The sequence below is a fragment of the Pseudorasbora parva genome, chromosome 20 (assembly GCF_024679245.1).
Source record: "Pseudorasbora parva isolate DD20220531a chromosome 20, ASM2467924v1, whole genome shotgun sequence".
NCBI classification, from domain to species: Eukaryota; Metazoa; Chordata; class Actinopteri; order Cypriniformes; family Gobionidae; genus Pseudorasbora; species Pseudorasbora parva.
Window position 1 is genome coordinate 42538024 of NC_090191.1, and position 12500 is coordinate 42550523.

General features: G+C 42.0%; 1 protein-coding gene across 1 annotated transcript in view; it reads right to left on the bottom strand.

Moving 5' to 3' along the window:
• The window catches only part of LOC137048784 (glutamate receptor ionotropic, kainate 2), a 66628-nt gene that overhangs the window by 18908 nt on the left and 35220 nt on the right, over nt 1-12500 (bottom strand). The window contains exons 7-11 of the mRNA XM_067427057.1: nt 12277-12420; nt 8062-8169; nt 7592-7705; nt 6856-7062; nt 3099-3322 (exon numbers count right to left, since the gene is read on the bottom strand). Of these exons, the coding sequence (XP_067283158.1) occupies nt 3099-3322; nt 6856-7062; nt 7592-7705; nt 8062-8169; nt 12277-12420 (797 nt within the window). The remainder of the gene's footprint in view (nt 1-3098; nt 3323-6855; nt 7063-7591; nt 7706-8061; nt 8170-12276; nt 12421-12500) is intronic.

A 12500-nucleotide genomic window follows, 5' to 3' on the forward strand; every position in this document is an offset into this window, starting at 1 on the left:
CAGATAGCGATGCAGATTAAGACTAGGCGATTTAACGGCAGATATTGGGACTATATTATGGGGAAGCACAGGTCCTCTGCTTCGCCTGTGCTTCCCTATCAGACCTGTCAACATTTGGGTATCAAAATTTTCTTATTTTACATCTAAAATTAATAAAAAATATATATATAAATTAATACATTTCTTAGTTTTTTAATTAACTATATTAATATTTTTTCTGTGATTAACTCTTTCCCCGCCAAACACAGAAATTTCCATTATTTGTGAGAAAACGCTTCCAGGCCAATAACAGGCCAATCCGTGTTTTCACTGTCGGACGCTAGGGGGCGCTATTGCGCATCTTCTAAATGAGAGCACTGAATCTCCTGATCAAAACACACGCAGTGAAACGAGCGATCGCATTTAATCATATGCTTATTAAAAATAACCTGACCATCATCAATAAACAGCATATGAATCAAAACTATCTAATGCTACTGAATGAAGTGTGGACCCAGGACGAGCTACAGGACTGTGTAAGCATTAGGGGTGCTGATGGACTCGATCTACTCCATCTGTGTTTGATCATCGCTCTGAATCTGATCTGGAGTCAGTCTTTCACAAAAATGTGATTTTCTCAGCTTTTTGTTCAAAATTTTGCTTTTTTTATGAAACCTACCCATATATTCAAGTGTTGATAAAAAAGGAGTGCATGAAGCTAGAATAAAACAGGTTTTTTTGTTTAAAAGAAGAGGGTCAGCTCTTTATTTTGATATATTGCATGCTCAGATATTCATTAAACAAAATATTCTATAGGCTATTACATTTTTGTGAAAATTGTCAAAAATCCTGGCGGTGGCTGGCAACTTTTTTTTAAAACGCTGGCGGGGAAAGAGTTAATCTTAATTAATTGCAAGTAAAAACACTTTATATATATATATATATATATATATATATATATATATATATATATATATATATATATATATATATATCACTAGTTCGTGTTTTGATATATTGTATCCGTTTGGTTAGTTTTGGTTTGCTTTCACATTGCAGTTATGCGAGCGCACTAAAGAACTTTACACTTGCACTGGCGTCCTGTCGTCTTCATCTCTGTGGGCTGCATCTGAACATTGATTGGTTTGTTAGCGGACGTGCGTCTGACGTCAGTGTGTTGTCAATTCAGCGGCTAACTTTGAGAAGAATGAATGAACAGACGCATATCGTTGCCAATACTGTTAATATTATGGCATTAATATCTGCAGCACCAACTATACTCGAGGCAAATTCACCAAGTGAACGTCCTCGTCCACCATTTTATCGGCGCCGACAGGAAAAAGAGGAGACTAGGCTTTTTAGCCAAACAATGTATTCTGTTTTATAGTTATGTTTAAATATTATAATGTTATTTTTAAATTTCATCTAGACTATATTGATTATGAAACGCACACAGATGTGCACTATATGTCAAAGACATCGGGTCAGAAATGATTTGACCACTTCAGTAAGGTTTGTTTTGTAGAAAGCTTTGTATAAATTGTATCTTGATTTTAATAAATGTTTCATCATTTGCCTGAATTTAATAAATAAGCTTTAATAAATAATATAGCAGACAAACCGTGACGGAGCGATCATTTGCGTTGCACATGAACAGGAGCGGTTTCAAAAATAAACATGCTCGGACCAAATATTGATGAGGCTCTTCCTCGTTGCTCTACGTTTGCCCTCTAACGCTAACATTATTTATTTTTGATACACCGATCTTTCCGCGTCGTCACATCAGCTGACTATGCGTCGCATCTTCTGACATTACATCCGGTTTTTGCTCCGTTTTCATGTCTTTGGTCCGCGTTGCGTTCATATATCAATCGAACCGCACCAGAGTTCGTTTGGCAGTGAAGCAAGAGTGATGCAATTACATATTTTATATTTATTATATTTTTCTTACCACTAAATATAACACAGGCTGTAAATAATGTGGTGTGCATTCTAAAAAATGCTGGGTTAAAAACAACCCAAGTTGGGTTGAAAATGGACTAACCCCGCAATTGGATTGTTTAAACCCCACAATTGGGTTGTTTTAACCCCGCAACTGGATTGTTTTAACCCCGCAATTGGATTGTTTAAACCCCGCAATTGGGTTGTTTTAACCCCGCAATTGGATTGTTTAAACCCCGCAATTGGGTTGTTTTAACCCCGCAATTGGATTGTTTTAACCCCGCAATTGGGTTGTTTTAACCCCGCAATTGGATTGTTTTAACCCCGCAATTGGATTGTTTAAACCCCACAATTGGGTTGTTTTAACCCCGCAATTGGATTGTTTTAACCCCGCAATTGGATTGTTTAAACCCCACAATTGGGTTGTTTTAACCCCGCAATTGGATTGTTTTAACCCCGCAATTGGATTGTTTAAACCCCACAATTGGGTTGTTTTAACCCCGCAATTGGGTTGTTTAAACCCCGCAATTGGATTGTTTTAACCCCGCAATTGGATTGTTTAAACCCCACAATTGGGTTGTTTTAACCCCGCAATTGGATTTTTTAAACCCCACAATTGGGTTGTTTTAACCCCGCAATTGGATTGTTTAAACCCCGCAATTGGGTTGTTTTAACCCAGCGGTTTGGGTTAAATGTTGCTTAAGACAACCCAATCGCTGGGTTAAAACAACCCAATTGTGGGGTTAGTCCATTTTCAACCCAACTTGGGTTGTTTTTAACCCAGCATTTTTTAGAGTGTGATGCAATACTACACTCTAAAAAATGCTGGGTTGTTTTAACCCAATGTTGGGTCAAATATGGACTAACCCAGCAATTGGGTTGTTTTAACCCTGTGGTTGGGTTAAATATTTGCTTAAGACAACCCAAACACTGGGTTAAAACAACCCAGTTGCTGGGTTAGTCCATATTTGACCCAACATTGGGATGAATTTTTTACAGTGTATTTTTCAAGTTCGGCTAGAGAAATCTCACGGGTTATTTTCACTTATATTTTCATTTATTTTGATTAAACTGCCGAGAATTTCTGACACGAATGGCCCTGTTTCCAGAGGATGAGGATGAATGAGGATGAGAACGGACGCGTGGTCAGACACTATAGCGCGAGGGTCACATGTTACCTGGCTATGACAAACAGCACACAACTGACACCCAAGCAAGCCAGCAGAATATACATCCAGATGTCAGGGGACAGAGGGTTGAGGAAGGAGAAGACGCCGGGGTTGGTGCCGTTGGGTTTGCGGTACAGGATGCTGATGCCCAGAGTCATGAAGGGTTTGGAGAAGTCAATCACCTTCTCTCGGACGTACGTGATGGTCAGCGGCGCCACGGCCAGGTCTGCTTTCTGTCAATCACCAACAAAACACACCAATGACATCCTGCTTTGTGCAGCGAGAAAAAAACTAAACTGTCCTCCAAAAAAATATGACTGTATAGGTCGTTTTTCTAGCACAGGGGTCCCCAAACTCGGCCCTGGAGTTCGATCCCAGGGAACACGTGCTCATGAAGTGTGTATGCTCTATAAATCAATGGGTAGGTTTAGAGATTGGAGTAGTTGTAAATAAATACATAAAAAAACTCTAAATGGAAATATGACAAACGGTGGTAAAAAAAAGTCCACACATTGCATTAAAATGAACATATATTTTGATTGGTAACGACAGTCATACGTCACGTAACACAACATTATTTTTATGCCAGCTAGAGGGCGCATGACTTTAAAGGTGAACTATGTAGTATTTCAGTAAAATATCCAAAAACCACTAGGCCGGTGTTATATATTTTGTTCAGTTGAGTTCTTATAATATCCCAGATGTTTCCAACTATTTGTAAATTGTGATAAAATTGCTATTTTAACGAAGGACCGGGACGTGTCAGCGTAGCGTTTGAGGGAGTCGCCTGTCAATCGCGTCATATCTGCGCTACCCTCGGTTTCGGGTATTATTTGGCAGGAGCGCTTTACTCTTAGCAGTGTGAACAAGTGAACGCACAGAGGAACGTCATAACATCATTTTGAACACACTTAAATGTATCTAATATGATAAACAGAGCGCCATTACCTCATAATCATAACCGGAAGAGCGGATCAGTGCAGGCGCCCGGCGACTGAGTCCCGTCCCGTCATAATAAAAGTCCCGGTATTCGCGAGGCGGGTATTTGTTTAACAATCTCTCCAGCGGCCGTGCTCAGCTCCACAACACTCGGTCCTGCTCTGCTTCACACTACAGTAACGTTAATAACCGCATGCATGAACGTGATTTCTGCCCGAGTCCTATTTTCCACCGGCTGTGAGGTGAAGACCACATGTCCTAAGATGCTGCGCTCACACTTTGCGACATCAAACTATGCCTTTGTTTTGAATAGGCGCCCTCCAGTGGACAGAAAGTTGCATAGTGCACCTTTAAAACATAAATATAGGTCGTAATAAGGTGCTAGCACAGGGGTCCCAAAACTCGGCCCTGGAGGGCCACTGTGCTGGAGAGCTTAGCTCCAACCCCAGTCAAGCACACCTTCACCACGAGGGCCTATAAAGACACTGATGAGCTGTTTCAGGTGTGTCTCTGAGAGACGAAAACATATCAACAAAATAAAACAATTTAGCTGGGGGAGTCCGAAATCTCAAAGTGCTACAAAGGGAGGAAAAATAAAATAAAGCATTTAGGGTTATTATGATTTAAGTTAAAATCAACAATAACAAAAATGTAAACACAAAGCAATTTAAAGGAGCCATGTGTAAAAATTGAGGTAAAAATATCCAATAAATGGCCTACACGCATCAAAAGAATGAGAAGAAATAAGAGCGATGAAGTCATTAAAAAAATGTCAAGTTATAGTGCTGCAGAGATATCAACCGTAATTAGCAGTAGCGTTACTAGCCCCGGCCGACAGGTGTCGTAATACCAGTCTCGGCCATGGGAGGCGGTATGCCGGTAACATAACCACCAGCCGACCTGGCGTACCTGAACCTGATGCCAATCGTGTGGAAAGTACAGCCCACTACTTCATTTCAGTTCAGGGAAGAGAGTGGACGGATGGCCGAAGCCCTTGGCCTCTTAAATGTATCTGATATGATAAAAAGAGCTGCTTTACCTGACCGGAAAAAGCGGAAGTGTGCGCGCCTGTGTCCCGTCCCGTCATAATAAAAGTCCCAGTACGAGCCGTTTAGAACAGGCGCCCTCCAGTGGACGAAAAGTTGCATAGTGCACCTTTAAGAGTTGAAAGACTTTCTAAACAAGCAACTTTGTAGTCCTTTTTTGTAGATTTGACACGGAGTGACCCAAATCCTGTCCTGGTCAAAATGAACTGAGCACATAAGGAGAGTTAGTCTGCTGAAAAAGCCTTCTTGCGTATATTTCCGGCCTAAATGCAGCGGATTATGAGTGTAAAGGTCAGCGAATTTAAAAATCAGTGTGAGATCAAAACCGAAGGCAGCTGATCTGTGTCGTGCAGCTCGCGGCGCTCAGGGAAACTGATCATTAATTCATGTTGTGCATGTCCCGTCAGCTTGAGTTCTTACACACGAACAAGCTGAGACTACAGCTTCCGTTAATAAGACCTCCGGAGACGTTACAGCGCTCCCACAATCTCCAGACGGCTCTCATCTTCTTTTCCAAGCAAAACCACTACAGCGTTTCTCTAACTAGCGCAGAGTCACATGTTCTTTACCGATAGGACTGCGATTAAACGTCAGCTCTCCGTAAACATGACAAGCACTAACTAACTAAAACTATTATACACTGATCAGGCATAACATTATGAGCTAATATTCTGTTGGTCCCCCTGACCCGTCGAGGCATGAACTCCACTAGAACGTGTGCTGTGGTATCTGGTAAGATGTTAGCAGCAGATCCTTTAAGTCCTGTAAGTTGCAAGGCCACTTGTTTGTTCAGCTCATCCCACAGATGCCGAATTTGGAGGCCGAGTCGACGCCTCAAACTGGTTGTTGTGCTCCTCAAACCATTCCTGAAGCATTTGTGCTTTGTGTCAGGAGCATTATCCTGCTGGAAGAGCCACAGCCACCAGAATACCGTTTCCATCAAAGGCTGAACATGGTCTCAGCAATGCTTAGGTAGGTGGAGCGTGTCAAAGTAACATCCACATGGATGGAGGACCCAAGGTTTCCCAGCAGAACATTGGCCAAAGCATCACACTGCCTCCACCGGCTCGCCTTCTTCCCATAGTGCATCCTGGGGCCATGTGTTCCCCAGGTAAGCCACACACACACACACACACACCCGGCCATCCACGTGATGTAAAAGAACACGTGATTCCTCAGACCAGGCCAACTTCTTCCATTGCTCCGTGGTCCAGTTCTGATGCTCACGTGCCACTGTTGGTGCTTTCGGCGGGGTCAGGGGTCAGAGGTCACCCTGACTGGTCCATACGCCTCAAACTGAGCTGCTCTGTGTATTCTGACAGCTTTCTATCAGAATCAGCATTAACTTCTGGAGCAGTTTGAGCTCCAGTAGCTCGTCTGTTTGATCGGACCCCACGGGCCAGCCTTCGCTCCCCACGGTCATCAATGAGCCTTGGCCGCCCATGACCCTGTGGTCGGTTCTCCACTGGTCCTTCCTTGGAGCACTTTTGATAGATACTGACCACTGCAGACCGGGAACAGCCCACAAGAGCTGCAGTTTTGGAGATGCTCTGACCCAGTCGTCTAGCCGTCACAATCTGGCCAAACTCGCTCAAATCCTTACGCTTGCCCATTTCTCCTGCTTCACACACATCAACTCTGAGGACTAAATGTTCACTTGCTGCCTAATATATCCCACCCACTAACAGGAGCCGTGATGAAGAGATCATCAGTGTATACCGGTCATAATGTTATGCCTGATCGGTGTATATATATATATAACTAAAGTAAGAGTCACTCACGTGATCCATGAGCTCGCGGATCATGCCGTTCCACTGGCCCGTGCTCTCCTCGAACGCTCCGTATTTCCCGTCCTCCACTAACCGGATCTCGTAGCGGAACCCCAAGATTCCCGAAAGTTCCCGGAGCAGGTCCACACAGAACCCCTCGAAGCGGTCGTTGCCGTACAGGGGTTTATCGGACTTCTTAAACATGACGTACGGCTCCTCCTGAACACACACACACACACGCACGCACGCACACACACACACACACACACACACACACACACACACACACACACACAAAGACGGCTCTCAGAAGAAGCAAGATGGCATTGTGTTTATTAGTTTGTGGCTTTAGCAGAACTTTTTAAAGCGAGTTGGAAATCAAAGCAGGAAAATATTATTTAATTAATGTTATTAATTTATTTAGGTTAATTTAGGCTACAAATGTTAAATATTATTATTATTAGAAATATTTTAGTATATCATCAGCAGGGATTTTTAACCAGAGTCTGTGGATATGTTTAGAGAAAAACTGTGTAAAAATAAGAAATGTATAAATAAATAAATAAATGTTAAAATCTGAAGAAGATTAAAAGATTAAAATACAAACTGGATATTAATAAATAAATATTAAAAAAGTATTAAATGCATTATAAATTATATTTATTTATATAAGTGTGTGTGTGTGTGTGTGTGTGTGTGTGTGTGTGTGTGTGTGTGTGTGTGTGTGTGTGTGTGTGTGTGTGTGTACCAGTATGGTGGACACGCGCAGTGATTTGTTGGCCAGCGAGTCTGTGATGTTGGTGATTTTACTCTTGTGATTGTCTGTCATGTTCAGTCCACGCGGAGGATCCCACGTCCCGATCTGTGTAAGAAACATACACACACATATACACAATGCGTGAATGCACTCATTTACACTAAGTCATGCATGAAGTACACACACACACTCACTCATACACTTCAGCTCACACACACACACACACACACACACACATACACACACACACACACACTCATACACTTTAACTCTCTCTCTCTCTCACACACACACACACACACACACACACTCAGTCATACACTTTAACATTTAACTCTCGCACACACACACACACACACACACAGTCACTCACACACACACACTCAATCACTCACTCACACACACACACACACACACACACACACACACACACACACACACACACACACACACACACTCACCTTCTCGAGTCCGTTCTCTTTGAGACTGATCACGTCCAGGTCGAAGTCTGTCCTTAAGCCGTTGGTTTTGTTGAAGAGGATTCGCCCCGTCAGACCGTCCCATGATGCCTGTGGAGACAAACATGCTTTAACACACATTTACACACACACACACACACACACACACGTTCACAAGCATCAGTGATGATGCGAGCAGAATAATCTAATTTGAAACGACTAAACTAAAGCATGAACTACAAACACACACACTCTCCAGCTGACGAGCCTGAACTGAAGCCAATCAAACGCACAGATCCATCAGGGCTCGTTCCAGACTTTGGTGATGTTTTTATTCCCTTTCTGGACATGGACAGTATAGTGTGCATACACTTGCATACGCTCTCGGACTAAATCAGGCATGTGATTGGCTAAGGACAAAAAAGCAGGAAAATATACCATATTTTATAATATAGACCAACCCCACCCCCACCCCGCCGCGCCGATCAAACTGGTGGCGGATCAATACGGACAGTAAAGCAGGACCCATAACTTATTTGAACAAAAAAATACATTTTATTGTAATAACGTTTTTGTACAGTATGAAAAAAAACTAATTATTTGGTGGATGCATTTTTACCCAATTTTAATAGCTAAATGTGCAACATGCACATTTTCATGTCAAAAGAAGGCCTCAATTTTTGTATGACTCTTTAGCCTTTGTAGAAAGCTTTTTTAGAGCCTCTACACGTTTCTTTTGGAATTTGCGCCTGGCATGATAAATTAATCTATAATGACGAAATGGGGTGCAATTCACCTTTATTCCACAAGGTGGCAATGTCTGATACACAATGATGAAGTGACGTTTCACTCATAGTTACCTCTGACAGAAAACGAAACTATAATAATTATAATCTGCAAAACTTGAAATGGCTCAGTGATTTACTGCAGAGAGCAAGAACTAAACACAATCATATATTAGTGTCACTGTCTCTTGATGATGGATGTGGTCAAGAAGCTGTCAGTGATCAAAATATTGATTTTGAAGACATTGAAAATGAGTTTGGAGAATATGCGTGAGATCGCGAATATGAGGCAGATGCTGAATATACTGGTAAACGAGCTCTGACGAGGCAATATGATGATGGTATTAAACATCTGCTCAAACTGAACCCTTCCAAGCTCCAAAAGGTAACGAAATAGGTTTTATTTTATTCTTCTGTAGCCAGGGGCGTGGGACTGGGGGGATAAAGGGTACTGAGTAACCAGGGCCCAAGGCAGGGAAGTCCATTTTCTATACACACACATACATGGTACGGGGGCCCAGCAAGATGGTTTGTACCCAGGGCCCAAAATTTGGTGCTACGCCCCTGTCTGTAGCTGTTACATCACTCTAACATCAGGAGTTTTATATATTATCGCGACAGGTAGAGGTCTAACGTTATCCATGTTAAATATAGATCTGGGTAAGGTTCTATATTTAATGTAAGAATGTTTGGCGAAACAGTCATGCATTTAAGGGTTAAGCTATGGAATGGCTTCTAGTGATGTTACGTTCGTGAACGAATCGTTCTTTTTGAACGAATCTTTTAGGTGAACGAATCGTTCTCGTTCACGTAGTCTATTGACTCATGTTTCTCGTTCACTGAAATTCCTCCCTCCACCGCAGCGTGGCGCTATTTGCAGCGAGCGCATGCTCAGCTCTGTCGGCTGTTTCATTCTGTCAAAGAATGACAAAACCTCAAGCCAATAGCGTTCGAGTATGAGATGTGACGGAGCATGTGATTTGTTGAATTCAGTGAACGAATACGCCCTTTACTGACCGAGAGGCTTTGAGTCTGACTCTGAACGAGAAATGTTGTTTGTGAACGAATTGGTAGGCTACATGTCGTTCGTTCGTGAATGAAATGAACCAGTTGTTGAAGGATACTGATAGCGAACAGCTCGGCTCGTGTAGGTGGCATATTTGCAGCAAAGAAAGAAATGTACACTTTACCCCTGTAATGAAAACAATGCACTTCTCTAAAAACTGTAAAACAAATAAAATATGTGACAGTGGCCTATGGTTTAAAAGATCTTGTGTGTCACGTCAGTAAATAGCATTCTGATATACTGAACGAACTTCACTGGCCGAGTTGCTGTTTTGAGTCTGAACGAGAGGGATCTCGTTCGTGAACGATGTGGTACTTCTCGTTCGTGAACAAAATGAACCAGCTCTGAACGAGAGAGAGAGATCTCGTTCGTGAACGAACTATACCTGGTCATTTAGCATGCGTGTCAGTCTCGTTCAGCAATCAGCAGAAAGCGGATGCAAAGCACAGTTATAGACAAACCTCATGTTTATAACCCCATGTTTACCATAATCCCAGATATATGAATGTCTAAATGTCTGACCAAACAATTAAATGTTAATCATGCAAGAAAACATGCTTTGGTCATCTGAACCAATTATTTAGACTCATTTTATTTAATGAGTAGATTATGCACATTTTAATAAAGCCAAATCAGTTTTTTTGTAAGTAAATACGTTCGTTGACTTAAGACATTACACATGAAACACTCTTTTTCGTCACGTGCGGTCATATTTATGTAATATTTAAAAAAAATGTTACTGAACGAATCAATGAACGAATCAATGAACGAATCATTTTGGTGAACGAACTGAAAATGAACGACTCTCTTAAAAGAATCAAAATTTCCACCACTAATGGCTTCAGATGACTTTGTCACCCAAACTGACGTGAAAAAAGCGGGGGGCGCCGAAAAGCGCGCTGTTTGCATATATAGCTAGTGCTAGCAAATACAAGTAATGTTAGCTGTCAAGTTAATGTTAAATGCAGCTTAAACATCCTGCCATAGTGGAAAATCATCAAAATCGATCATCTAATCAATCGACAACAAAGTCAAATTAGTAACTTATAGGTTATATATAGACACAAGCAATAGTATACCCAGATCATCCGATCCGGCGATGTTCTTGTCACGATACAGTCCTTGTTGCCAGTGTTGCCAGTGTTGCCAACTATTTTCCAAGGAAAGTAGCTAAAGCCTGCCAAAAAAATCGCTAAATGTCGCTAGATGACGTTATGCGTTAATTAGCATATTAGTGACGTCATCACGCCGTCCTTGCGTTCAGCCTGCGTAACGTTTTTTCATTTAGCCTACTATATTTTACAATAATATAATAGCCTACAGCCGATTGTCCAATAAATGTTTTCATTTCCTATACCTTTTTGTCACACAATATATGATATAGTGAATTACAAAAAAAAATTATGTGTAAAATCTGAATTGAGAAACTGGATGAACTAAAGCTCTGTGATAGTGAGTAATATAAGTGATAAGCACAAGAGATGGAGTTCATCATAACTCATTTATTTAAATATAAAACAAAAGAAGCAGATAACATTAAGTGAGATATCGATGGCAACCTTGTGTGCTCATGTGTAGCTCGCTCATTCACGTCTGTCAGCTGCTGTCTGTGTGCGCGTGTATGGAAGTGCATTAAAGTGTGCTCCTCCTTAGCACTGGGAGCTCCCTCTGCTGTCCATAAGATGCATCTGCGCACCAGCCATTTCAAACCCAGCCTCCAGTATTTGGGCCACGCCTCCTAATTTGCATACACTCCCCAATCCTCAATCCTCAAATGCCCAATCCTAAATCCCCAATCCTCAATCCTAAATGGCTAAATGATTAAATGCCCAATCCTAAATACCAAATTCCCAATCCTAAATCCCCAAATCCCCAATCCTCAATCCTAAATGGCTAAATGACCAAATGCCCAATCCTAAATACCAAATTCATTTTCGACTTGGACTTTAAGTTTCAAATTTAGATTTTAAGTTTTGGTTTAAGACTTTTAGTTTTAGACTTTTAGTTTATAATCTGACTGAAAAATCCCTCCATACGCGTGCAGCTCCCCTCAGCCATTCACTGAAGGGCAGACGCAGAGAGAGGTGTGTGTGACGGCAGCATAGGACGGCAGAGGGGAAAAAAGACCTCGCGCTCGCAGGACAGTACTGGCGACATTTATAAACTAAAGTAGCTGAAGTTTGTCCAAAAAATCGCTAGAGGGGTCTGAAAAGCCGCTAAATATAGCGACAAAGTCGCCAAGTTGGCAACACTGCTTGTTGCCCATCCCGCGATCGTGGTTTCGTCCCGGGTTACCATGGTGACGGCTGTGAGATGACGGTCAAAATTTGCCTTTACACATTTTTTTAACTTTTCTTCACAGTGTACCTCTTTAATGAGGCTGATGAAGCGTCCTCCGAAGCGCCAGGGTTTGTGTCTGTTGCACTGCAGCGAGCTGACGGTGATCTGAGGCGACTGCTGGACCGCCACAGCCACCACATGAACCGCATCGTACATGAGAGCCGCGTCCGTCTGCACACACACACACACACAGTTAGAGACAAGGCTGATGAACTGCGTCTCGGTCCTTCCGTCACTTCATCCGCTGTGGT